This window comes from Ciona intestinalis, chromosome 8 (genome assembly GCF_000224145.3).
Source record: "Ciona intestinalis chromosome 8, KH, whole genome shotgun sequence".
Taxonomy (NCBI): Eukaryota; Metazoa; Chordata; class Ascidiacea; order Phlebobranchia; family Cionidae; genus Ciona; species Ciona intestinalis.
The window spans coordinates 4,098,489-4,110,396 of NC_020173.2; the positions used below are offsets into that span (position 1 = coordinate 4,098,489).

General features: G+C 32.8%; 3 protein-coding genes across 10 annotated transcripts in view; 1 reads left to right on the forward strand and 2 right to left on the reverse strand.

Moving 5' to 3' along the window:
• The window catches only part of LOC104265909, an 8,073-nt gene extending 6,183 nt beyond the window's left edge, over positions 1 to 1,890 (reverse strand). For 2 of the 4 annotated variants that reach the window (XM_026835560.1, XM_026835561.1), the window contains exons 1-2: positions 1,713 to 1,889; positions 932 to 963 (exon numbers count right to left, since the gene is read on the reverse strand). In XM_026835560.1, the coding sequence (XP_026691361.1) occupies positions 932 to 963; positions 1,713 to 1,789 (109 nt within the window). In that variant the 5' untranslated portion in view covers positions 1,790 to 1,889. Of the gene's footprint in view, positions 1 to 588; positions 668 to 931; positions 964 to 1,712 lie in introns of all 4 variants that reach the window. The other 2 variants (XM_026835562.1, XM_018812788.2) reach the window with 2 other exon arrangements.
• Positions 1,891 to 2,635: 745 nt separating this feature from the next.
• LOC100184063 (chromatin complexes subunit BAP18) lies at positions 2,636 to 7,741 on the forward strand. 4 transcript variants are annotated; one of them, XM_026835579.1, is made up of 9 exons: positions 2,636 to 2,878; positions 3,051 to 3,142; positions 3,840 to 3,969; positions 4,197 to 5,464; positions 5,806 to 5,951; positions 6,384 to 6,433; positions 6,680 to 6,919; positions 7,267 to 7,342; positions 7,434 to 7,741. In XM_026835579.1, the coding sequence occupies exons 4-9, from the start codon at positions 5,215 to 5,217 to the stop codon at positions 7,575 to 7,577; spliced, it is 906 nt and encodes a 301-aa protein (XP_026691380.1). In that variant the 5' UTR covers positions 2,636 to 2,878; positions 3,051 to 3,142; positions 3,840 to 3,969; positions 4,197 to 5,214; the 3' UTR covers positions 7,578 to 7,741. The 4 variants fall into 4 exon arrangements, with proteins under 4 accessions (XP_026691380.1, XP_026691381.1, XP_002120869.1 ...); XM_026835580.1 differs by having other exon boundaries at positions 6,731 to 6,919; XM_002120833.5 differs by lacking the exons at positions 5,806 to 5,951; positions 6,384 to 6,433; positions 6,680 to 6,919; positions 7,267 to 7,342; positions 7,434 to 7,741 and adding an exon at positions 3,446 to 3,547 and having other exon boundaries at positions 2,643 to 2,878; positions 4,197 to 4,755.
• Positions 7,599 to 11,908, reverse strand: part of LOC100179372 (protein YIPF1) — a 5,683-nt gene continuing 1,373 nt past the window's right edge. The window contains exons 1-2 of one of the 2 annotated variants that reach the window (XM_002120615.4): positions 9,777 to 9,942; positions 7,602 to 8,598 (exon numbers count right to left, since the gene is read on the reverse strand). In XM_002120615.4, the coding sequence (XP_002120651.1) occupies positions 7,745 to 8,598; positions 9,777 to 9,867 (945 nt within the window). In that variant the 5' untranslated portion in view covers positions 9,868 to 9,942 and the 3' untranslated portion in view covers positions 7,602 to 7,744. Of the gene's footprint in view, positions 8,599 to 9,776; positions 9,943 to 11,908 lie in introns of those variants that run through there. The other variant, XM_009861045.3, reaches the window with a different exon arrangement.

Below are 11,908 nucleotides of genomic sequence, written 5' to 3' on the forward strand. Positions count from 1 at the left end.
TAATGATATGCTTTAAGTTGAGCTGCTATTATGCTGTAACTGTAGTTACACAAGAGTTGGGTCTTTGTGTGTACAAATACATTTTGTATAGACTATTGAAGTGTACAGTCAATACAATTGGATACAGTGATGTTTGAATGGAAATTAAAAGCTACAGAATTTTAAATTTAAATATTAATTTGAGCTGCTACAATGAAATGAGTGGTGTTTGCTTGGTAGGCTAAATATATAAATTAGTGTACGTGTTAACGTGTACACACCACTAATTGTAAGATAAATTACTAAACATACAAGTTGGTACAAATAAAAATTTTTGAGTAAAATAATTTTGAAACAAATAAAAAAAAGTGAGCAAAATAATGCACCAATTTACATTGAAAATAGCAACTTTTGTTGTGTCAAATAATAAATTGTCAACATACAAATATGAGCTATTTTTTATTGTCTAGCCTACTAATTAAAATATATTGTTTGTTTCAAAACGATCAAAGTGGTGGTTCTTATGACTCGTTAATATATTTATATGTATTGTATTTATTGTTGGATGTTTCCAAATATATATATACTATATATGTAAAATCCACCAACCTGTGATTTTCTTCTTATTTCGCTTCCTCTTTTTTTTATTTGGTGAATAACTGCGTATCTCGGTATTTACAATTTTTTTCTGCAAATGGTGAAAATGGTAACTTTAACCTAAAAATGTGTTTTTTAATCCTTTAATTATAAACATTAATAGGGGAAACTAACAAACAAACAGTGGCCCAAGGTTTAATGTACATACAATAAGTAGTTTCTGAAGTGATTTTGCTATCATCTTAACTAGCAATACATAATGCATGTAAATAATATGTGAGAAAATTACAAACACAGAATTGCAAAACCAAAAAAATATAATTAAAGAACCATAACCACTTAAATCTAGCACTTACGTTTTCCCAAGATGTTAAAAATAAAAATATCCTAAAAAAAATTACATTAGTTGTATACTTATTTAACAAATTTTAATAATATATAAACATTAATTTCAGTATAACCATTTAAGATATCTATATATTATATATATATATATATATATTTATATATTTATGTGTCCTATTTTTTGCTGTTTAGTACAGTTTTAAAATCTTCCCCCTCGTAAATACAATTATTACCCTATAAGATTTGCTTGTGTCTAGGGATGCACATTACAGAATTCCGAATCCATGAGATTCGAATCCTTTTGTATTCGAATCTAATTACGGGATTCGGTATTCTGTTTAATGACGTCATTACACGTCATTCATACACTATATTAACGATTTTTGAAATTTAATAATTAAAAAAAAAATATTTTTGTGGTTGTGGGACTTTCGAGAGTAAACGTTTTACAACGTCTTTTCATAGCCTGCTATACGTTTCATGACGCAAAAACTACCCAATAGTACAATTTTTGATCATTTTACAGCTCATGATCCAACAAGGCTGCTATGAAAGAGTCAATAAACTGACTTATGTGGGTAAAATTATTTTTTCCTATAAATACAAAAAGATTCGAAATTCTAGATTCGGAATTCTAGATTCAAAATAAAGTATTCTAGGATATCCTAGAATACCTAATTATTCTGTAATGTGCATCCCTACTTGTGTCCATAGCAAATCATATTCAACACTGAATGATCCAAATTAAAAAAAAAATTAATAACAAATCTTTATGAAAGAGCAATACTTACCGGTAAACAATATATGCTAAGATAAAAGATGTAAATAGTGCAATAGCTATACTCAAATTAGAAAATTCGGAAGTCATTTAAAGTCTTTATTTTGTTGGGAACTTATAAAAAAGAGGAGCTTTTTATAACATGGGTCCCAAATTAGTACCTAAACAAAAAAGAAGTTTCACTTTTTTCTCATTTTCAAAGATTTATTTTGATAAAAAGCCTGACATTCTTGACAAAAAAATTCTACAGTGGGTATATTATTTTAAAGAAACCTATAACAGAATCCGGTGCTAGTGAAGAATCTTCCCCCCCCCACCTTATTTGCTAACCCCTATTAGGGGTTAGTGGTTACCAAATAAGGTAGGGGGGAGATTCTTCACTAGCACCCAGAGACCTAACAAATATTAAACTGATTGCCGCTACAGAAAACAAACTGCTATCGAGTTCTATATTCAAATTTGTGGAACAACAACAGTCTCTGGTGTTTTACGAAAAAAATGAACACACTACAATACACAAATTACAATACCACTTGTTTCCATACTAAAGTTTAGCTTTTAATGTTGTAATATGGTTTTATTTTTGGGCATTATGCAGTGCTTCGGGTATATCTTACGATACGTTGTGATTCCCCTTCTATAAATTGGAAATTCCCTTAGGTAAGATATTTTGTCAAGTCCGCTTGGGGGTTATTGTTTCCCGCTGATAGTGTGCCGTCAGTGTTCGCTATAGCCGATGTACATAATGCCAAATAAAACAAGTTAACTTAAATCTTTTTTATATCATAAATTATTTTACACGAACATTAATCAGTTCAGCGCTTGCACATCGTCAAATTTAATTTTTATTTTCAAACTTTAATACATTGTCATCTTATCTGATGTCTATGCCTAACGCAGTTCATGCTTGATTGCGTAAAATAATGGCGGTAATTTATTGCAGTTATTTTTGTTCTTACTATTTTTGTATTCTTATTAAATAGTGTAACTAAATAAGACGGTACTAACGCTCAATTCATAATGAACATTTCCAGTTAAGCTTATCGTAGTTGCATCGTGTGTGGAGCTCGCGGAGTCGTATGATAAGAACGTTAAGCCGTAAGATTGGAACGCTTCTCTAAATCTTAAATTTTCGGAGACTGGATTATAAATATGGCAGACACAACATCAACTGCAAAGGTTTGTAATGTATGAGTGTTGTAAAACAGATTAAATACTTTTATATAAGTTCTGTAATGTAAAATAGCACAGTGTGTTTAAAGTTATAATGATAAGTTATATATGCTTTTAAATATCATGATAATACATGCCATTAAAAAAACAACACTTGTATGATGTTGTTTTTTTACAGGTGAGCCAGATATTTATTTCTGCTGGTGAAGCATTTACAAAGCTTGCAGAACTAACCATGCAAATTAATACACAAGTCGAAACTCCACCTGGGTAGGTTTAAGTTGTGTTTATATGATTCTATGTAAGTGTGTTTTTTTATGGGCACTTGGAAGCGGGATTATGTTTCATTACCTTATTGCGATGTAGCATTTACGATTAATAATGTGTAATGTGTGAATCATCAGTGAATGGTTGCCTTTTAATGAGTCTGCACAACTTATACCACTTTTGAATTATTGAAAAAACTCTGTATGTCTAATGTCTATGCTTTTTCAAGTAAACATGTATGTATTTTCCAAGTAAATTGTGCTATTCATTTATTATATTTAAGAAAGTATATTACTCTTTTTTAAGAGCAAAATGGACAGATACTGAAATAGAAATGTTGAGGCAAGCAGTTCAAAAGTTTGGAACTGATTTAAACAAAATAAGTGAGGTTGTAAAAACTAGATCCTTGTAAGTAACAGGCATACCTTGTTTATCTTTATGTTAATGTTGTACTTAGTAGTTAGTACATTAAAATTGCATCATCGTTATTTGGTTACTTGTGATTTTTACACAAAAAAACACATAGGCCTATATAAAATATAATAGTTTCCTAAGACCTGAATACTCTAAGTCTATAGTTTTTAATCCTTAGTTATAATACTCTTTTTAAAATACTGTTTGAAGTAGCTTGTTTGAACTAATAAATGTTTAGGAAATCATTAAAATTACCCCTAATTGAATTTACAATTATATTATTTAGGGGACAGCTAAAGACTGCAATCAAACGAAAAATTTATGCGGAAGCAGGAATTCCTATAATCAAAAAACAACAACAAGGCCGAAAACGAACGTCAACTAATGATGGTGTGAGTTCCACCAACTTGCCTGCAGTAAGTGGTTCAATATGGAAGTGGAGTCATTTTTTTGCCTCTGTAATACAGACAGTGTCCAACTGTCCAGTAACAGTCCTCAGCTAAATCTTAAGGACACAAATTTTCATTATAACGTTAAGCAAGAAATATACTATACTTATTTCTTGCTGCCAAATCTCAAACAGAATTTCCAGTAAGATATTTACCACAAATAAAAAATATAAATGTACCATTTTACATTAAAGGAAACTGTCACTTTTGATGACTTCACAAGCACCTTGGATGGAAATGAAGCAAAAAAATCAAGACTTTCTGTCGGCAAACATTTAAGTACTTCCAGCACAACGCATGCAAATGACAGTGGTCTTGTTGACGTGGAGAATTTGGAAGAATCAAACTCTTCTACTAAAAAATTTGACCGCTTTATTGGTTCACAATTGGAACGTCAATCAGTCAGCGATTTAAATGAGCTTGCTGTTAGTAATCCACCTCCTCTACCTCCATTTGATCTTGTTTCTGATCCTTGCTGACTTTAATACTAATATCTTTTTTGAAAATTTTAAGTTGAAGTTGTTTTAGTGCTATTAAATACTAATAGCAAGAATTGTCTCTGAAAGCTTTCGTAGTTTTCAGACCCCAAGTTTTATATTTGTTGAAGTGCTGAAAATCTGTTTCCCATTTATCTCTTATTGTCATGCGTTTTAAATTATGACACAATTTAGTTGTATTTCTTGTAGTTTTTTGCCCCCTCTTACGGAATAAAAATTGTTAACATCAATAGGAAAATACATGCAGGTGAGTACTGTGTGCATGAATAAAAAACAAAGAAAGGTAATACCTTTGTTTTGTGGGACTAACGATAAACCTTAGAATTACATGTGGACCCTAAAGTGTTTTTAGAACAATGTCATCGTTCACGATCATTCTGTTTGCATTGATTGTGTGTAGTAGGCTTATTTCTAAGCAGTAAAACAATGTTGTAAACATTTGAAACTAATCAACCAAACACCGTATAATAAGACAAATTTGATTACGCATTAGAGAATAAAGAGGTAAATATTATAAATACCTAAACATATGATGTAATCGCCGACGTTTAAAAGGTAAATATTATTTGTTGTTAGTAATAAAGATTGGCCTTAACACTAGGTTGCGCTTTCAAGGCAACAAGGGGACGACACAGGCGCAGCTAACATCTGTTGCATGTAAATTTTCGTTTCTCTGTTAGTACATAGTTTTGTAGCTTAGGTTCCTAACAGCAATATGAATCAACAAACAAACCACAACGACCTCGAGACGACCAATTCCAATCAATTGGTCAACGATAACAATTACACCGAAGATATTAACACAAGAATGAAAGTACCAACCAAGTTGTCAGCCTTGCAGGAAAACGGAGATGATTACCCAGCACCATATCAACAAATGTCAACATTTTCTGCAGATCAAGAAAGGTACATTGCCGCAAATCCTGCCTTGAGGATGGAAGTCCCCGAAAGAATTGTTGTATCAGGTAATACACTGTTATGCAGCTAGATTTACAACTCACTTACCATATATATATCAGTCATAAATGAAGAGACAAATGGGTGTTTTGCAAGCCAAATCTTCCACACTTTGCAATACCTACGCTCACACTTTTACTCATAAGCCACATACCTACATTGATGCTTCGTTTATTTATACCATTTTTGTTAATGGAAAGTATAATATAGAGTCCTGCTCCTTTTGAGTCTATAAGCCCATAACACACTTTTTAACTTAAACGCAACTTCCCCAACCTTGGTCACTTATGGGTTGTCTAAATTGTCGGCCATACATTAAACCAAGTTTAATTATTAATAAACATTACAGTTGGTGAGAGTGGGTCAAAGTTCTCAGCCGGAGATGCAAGGTCTAGTTCCCCTCTGTTTGACCAACCTTATGCTGCTACTGTTTCACTAGCCACCCCTCCCCGGGTTTTAACTGTGCAAGATAGTCCTTTGTACAGGAACTCTGAGGTGTGTATGGCATTCATAAACACAAATATCGTGTATGGCAAACAGCATATGTATAAAATCAGTCATTCTACAAAAATTGCTTCTGGTAATGAATGCATTGCTGGCATCCTAGTACTGTTAATAATACTGGGTTTTATGCTTGCTCCTGCTTTTATTATTGGCCTGCATTTAGGAGTACTATGATAGCTTCAGTCCAGGTCACTTATACATCCTTGATAGCCGTAACAGCAAAAACTAGCCAAAATTTGCATACTTTGTAACTTGTAAGCTGGCACAATGGCTGTAAAACCACCACATTTGGTCCGCAACAGGACATCTGTAATATAACTTTTGAGTTACCAAGCTACATATGTAAAATAAATGATCCTGAATCTATATATTAGTAATAAACTAATACAGTATAATAAACTGTCTGTATCTTAATTTTTTAAGGAGACCCATTCTTCACACAAAGCAAATCATTCCACTGACTCATTGCTTGCGTAAGTAAACTAATTCAAAATATTTTAAAATTTAGAGCAGCCTGACTACTAAGTCACATGAAAAAATAGTGTTATATAATAATACGATAATGTGGCAAATTTAAATTACATAGGGTTGTTTTGTTTGGCTGTTCAGGTCATCTTTATAAGGGGTTAACACTAACAGATAAATGTGACCCAAATATGATACCTAAACAGTAGAATGCACAAGTTTGTTGGTTGGTTATCCTCACTTACTTGAAACAGTGTAAACAAGCCTTGCGTTCATAAAGATGTGATCGTCCCCAAATTACTTAGACCAAATGTATTGGACTTGAATCAAGTTAAAGTGAAACCTGTAATGGGAGCTAGTGATGCAGCGGATGCATTCATTAATCCACACCAACTTTTGGACAACTTGCAAAAAGAGAGCAAAAAATTTTATGAGCAAGTCATGGCAAAGTTGAGACAAACTGAAAGTGATGATTCGGACTCTGATACTGACGGGTCTGAATCAGTAGTTGATGTTGTTGTTAACTTGTCACCAAAAACTTCATGTGTGTTGTCACCGTGTAGTTCTCAGTCAAGGTGATAGCAGAAGCAGCTCAGAGCGCTTTAAAAAACCTATGTTGGCTACTGGCTGTGCCCAAGACATGAGTATTAAGCCTAAAAGCAGTATGCACTGTGCTGTATCTTATACCATGTTGTTTTTTGTTGTTTGTTTGCATGTCATTAGTATGTTTGGACATCTTACATTAATTGTATAATTTACTGTTTGTTGCAGCATATTTTATTTTGTACGCACCACAGTGCAAATCTTTTGTAATCCAGATATCAACTTTATTTTATTCCAGGTATTCTGATCAAATGGCTCTCACAGACCTTTCATCCACAGAAGATCTTGATGATGTTTCATTGATGAAAAAACAGGTGTGATTTCAGTCCTTCCTACATGTGTAACCATTTGTCGCTGTTAAAATTAAGCTGTTTCCTTCTTCCTATCTAATCACTTTCATTTCAGATCTTCAAGCTTCATAGAAGAATTACAGTGTTGGAAAAACACCAGTCTGATACAAATCGTATAAACTACTGTGTTTATGGGTTCACTGTTGCTTTCTGGTTGCTCAACGGATGGTTTCTTTACAATCATAGACGTCTTTATTAAAATCTCTTCAACAAATCAAAATGATCTTGGTTACTTTTATTTATTGTTGCACTGCCGGCAAAAAATCATCTTTAATGCAGCTTGATGAAACACCCAGATTCCAGCAATATAACAAATAGATTACTCACATAAATACAAATGTTTTAAATATAAAAGAACTTATGTTGTCACTCTCCAGTATTTGTTGTTGTTCCTATTGTAATTATACTCTTCTCTGTGAGTGCGTGTGTTGATGTGCTTGCAATACTACTACTATTATTAATCACTTGTGCGGAAATTGGAGAGAAAAAGTAAAGTCGAAAAGTGACACCCAAAGCTGTATGAAGGATTAAAAGAACTGCTGTAAAAACGACAGCTACCTTTTTACTATCATCTTGCAGTGCTGGCCACATGCTTACAGCAATGCAGGATCCAGATAGAAGAATTGCTATGCTTAAAGCTATCCAGTCAAAAGGGTCGGATGGGACCAGCAGTAAAATTGAAACCGGTATGAACACAAATAAAGAATAACCATATGTACAGATGATATCAACAACAGAATAATTAGAAGAGCTTTTTCTCCACCATAAAACCCCTTTGATCAATAGTGGAATTAAGAATGTGTAGCTGTACACCATTATAGCTGCAATAGACAGACGCTCAAATTGTGGAGTGTAATGATATGTTTCATCAGTTATATGGGTGAGGAGTGTTGTAAGATTACCACATACGCCAATAGAGAGAACAAGAGTAGCACAGATCCAAAACGGGCCATACATATCTGGTCTACCACCAATATATCTTCTTGTAAACGTTTGTTTCCGGCTTGGAATCATTGAGCCTTTGATACGCTGTAGCACGGTATCTGTATTGACGTTAAACAATTCTTGATAATATGCAAATGTCCAGATTGGGTTTTTGTTCTCATTAATGAGATTGGAGGTGTCAGATACTTCATCTGCTTCTTCATCTGCAGCAGATGCAGGAAACTCAGTAAAAGTGTGAGTCTTTCCATCATCTTCAAGATTCAATGTTGCTGCACCTGATAACAAAGTGTTTTATTCATCTCTACTCTTGGAAAACGATACCCAAGAGTCAAGGCCATATTATTTGAGGAACGAAGGAAAGGGAATAAACAGCGAAATCGCGTCGGTAAAAAAACGTGGCTGTTAATACACAGAAGAGCCAGTCTGCAGAATATGGCAGTTCCTGGGGAGATTCGCGCAGGCAAAATGGTTTTCACGTGAACGGGTGTTATATCAAAAATGGGCGTGCGTTTCCAAGCCACGTTAGGAAATTCTACCTAATTTTATGTGTATATTTTCATTAATTAATGCGTGGTACAAATTATGGCGTGCATAACCAAAAGTTTGTAAACAAAACACTTGTGCACCTGCCATACTCTGTAGACTGTCAAGAGTGAACTTTACACATACGACTCATTAACAGATCCTCACTCTCTTTTTTCACAAGTGGGCGCTCATTTTTTTATTATTATTTTCTGGAGACTTTTAAAAAACGTCGTTTTTGTGACATATAAAACGTGTATTGGTATAGTATTTCAATATTTTATAAAAAATCGTTTACTAACAGTTAGTTTTACAGTTTACACACATACGACTTTAACCCCTAACCTAAAAGTGCTAATCACACAAAAAAAACTTAAAAAAAAAAACGTATTGCACTGTGCGAGACTCGAACATGGTAAGAACGAAACAAAGAGATTAAACGACCGCACGTTAACCGTTACACCACAAAGCCGACGGTAGTAAACAGAACGAAAGAGCGTATATAACCTACCTAATTTGGGAAAAATGTTCTTACTAGTGTTTTATATATTTATAAAGGTATTTTCAGTATTTAAGTAATTTGTTTTACACTTATTACCAGTTTAAAGTGTTTCTTTGTGTATTTTTTAAAAATAATAATAAAAAAATGAGCGCCCACTTGTGAAAAAAGAAAGTGATGATCTGTTAATGAGTCGTAACTGAACTTTACTACAACCTAAATATTAATGTACATGATGCATGCAATAATTTACTTCAAATTGACACAAATTCGTTAAACATCTAACAAAATATAGTATCTAAATCAAAAGTTCAACCAAATTACCATAACACTATAAGTCTCGGTTAGGGGTTAGTGGTTAGCACATAAGGTGGGGGGAGATTCTTCACTAGCACCTAAGTCTATAATACACAAATATAGATGTATAACTACCTGTTGACGAACCACCAATTTCACCTTCTACATTCCACAATTCTTTGCTACCGGAATCATGAAAATTTAAATCCGTTTCTGATAAAGCCATTTCCAGATACAGACCAATTACGATGGAAATTTAATCTGGTATTTACTAAAACAACAATATTTTTAAGCAATACAATTAACTACTAAGTTTTATAATAAACAAAATGTTTATAAAATGTTGATCTTCACGTCATCACTGCTCGTGACCATTGTCATATTCAGGACTGTAATGGGTACGTCAATTTGGTAAGCGATATTTGTGTTTGTCTTGTTGCAATCAGAGACATAGAAATACCGAGTAGTCCAACCCGTTGTGTTACGTAAAACACAAATTGAACGGCAATTTGGGTCCAAAATAACACAGTAGGTATAGGGAAAATGTATGTTTTTCGGTAAATTACAGAAAAACTTGGGCCTAAAAACAAATTTAAAGGTTGAAAAATGTAAAAAACATGTGTTATTTGTTTTCTGTGTCAAAAAAAGTCAAAAATTAGAATTAGAAGCGGTTGATTTGCGACATTTTAGTCATTTAATGCGGCTAAATTTATACATTTTTTCCAAAAAATGTTTGGTAAGGTAATAAATAGAAGCTGTTTTACACCTTCCCACAATAGGAAAACACAAACAAAACTTAACAAGTTCGTTTAAACCTATTGTCAAAGTCACCACTTTTGCTCTATTTTGGACACACATAGACGGCAGTTGGATTACTCGGTGTTTATACGACTCTGCCTGTGGGTAAGTGGCAGGTCCAAAATCCAATACCCACTGCGCTACGGCGCCAGACCGTTTCAATTTGGGAAAAAGTTACTTACCGGTTTTGGTTTCAGCATTTATACATAATGTTGTGCAGAAAATACCAAATAGAAACAAAAACTTAGGTTTAATATTATTATTCATGCTTTTGCTTTTTAAACACCACTAAAATCCTGCCAGAATTCTGCTAGAATTACGCTAACAGAAAGGTACGCACTTTATCCTCTGTCCTAGAACGTAATTCTCGCCGACATGCCCGAGTGGTTAAAAAGAGAAAAAGGGAATGCAGTATTACAAAGCGGAAATAGGTTTGAAGTAACATCACATGTCAGTCGCAGAACTAGAAAACACGAGGTTTGCATAGTAAGCTGTATCCTTTATAACTGATGGAATATAATTTTATGTATGTTAATGATTTATTCGATTTATATATGTTTTGTATGCAATATATCTACCCTAGAACGTATTTATTGTTTTATATTCAATAAATCTACCTTAGAACGTCAGTTATGTTTTGTATTCAATATATCTACCCTAGAACGTAATTATTGTTTTGTATTCAATATATCTACCCTAGAACGTAATTATTGTTTTGTATTCAATATATCTACCCTAGAACGTAATTATTGTTTTGTATTCAATATATCTACCCTAGAACGTAATTGAATGTTTTGAATGAATGAATCTACCCTACAACGTAATTATTGTTTTGTATTCAATATATCTACCCTAGAACGTAATTATTGTTTTGTATTCAACATATCTACCCTAGAACGTAATTATTGTTTTGTATTCAACATATCTACCCTAGAACGTAATTATTGTTATGTGTGTTAATGATTTATTCGATTTATATATGTTTTGTATGCAATATATCTACCCTAGAACGTATTTATTGTTTTATATTCAATAAATCTACCTTAGAACGTAGTTATGTTTTGTATTCAATATATCTACCCTAGAACGTAATTATTGTTTTGTATTCAATATATCTACCCTAGAACGTAATTATTGTTTTGTATTCAATATATCTACCCTAGAACGTAATTATTGTTTTGTAATGAATATATCTACCCTAGAACGTAATTATTGTTTTGTATTCAATATATCTACCCTAGAACGTAATTATTGTTTTATATTCAACATATCTACCCTAGAACGTAATTATTGTTTTGTATTCAACATATCTACCCTAGAACGTAATTATTGTTTTGTATTCAATATATCCACCCTAGAACGTATTATTGTTTTGTATTCAACATATCCACCCTAGAACGTAATTATTGTTTTATATTCAATATATCCACCCTAGAACGTAATTATTGTTTTGTATTCAACATATCTAC

What these genes read in the sequence shown, in the direction of transcription:
- LOC100184063 (XM_026835579.1), top strand. Translation starts at nt 5,215, where the DNA reads ATGAATCAACAAACAAACCACAACGACCTCGAGACGACCAATTCCAAT. An exon ending in TCCACTGACTCATTGCTTGC is followed by an intron (nt 6,434 to 6,679) that starts GTAAGTAAACTA and finishes TACTTGAAACAG; the next exon opens with TGTAAACAAGCCTTGCGTTC. An exon ending in TCGGACTCTGATACTGACGG is followed by an intron (nt 6,920 to 7,266) that starts GTCTGAATCAGT and finishes ATTTTATTCCAG; the next exon opens with GTATTCTGATCAAATGGCTC.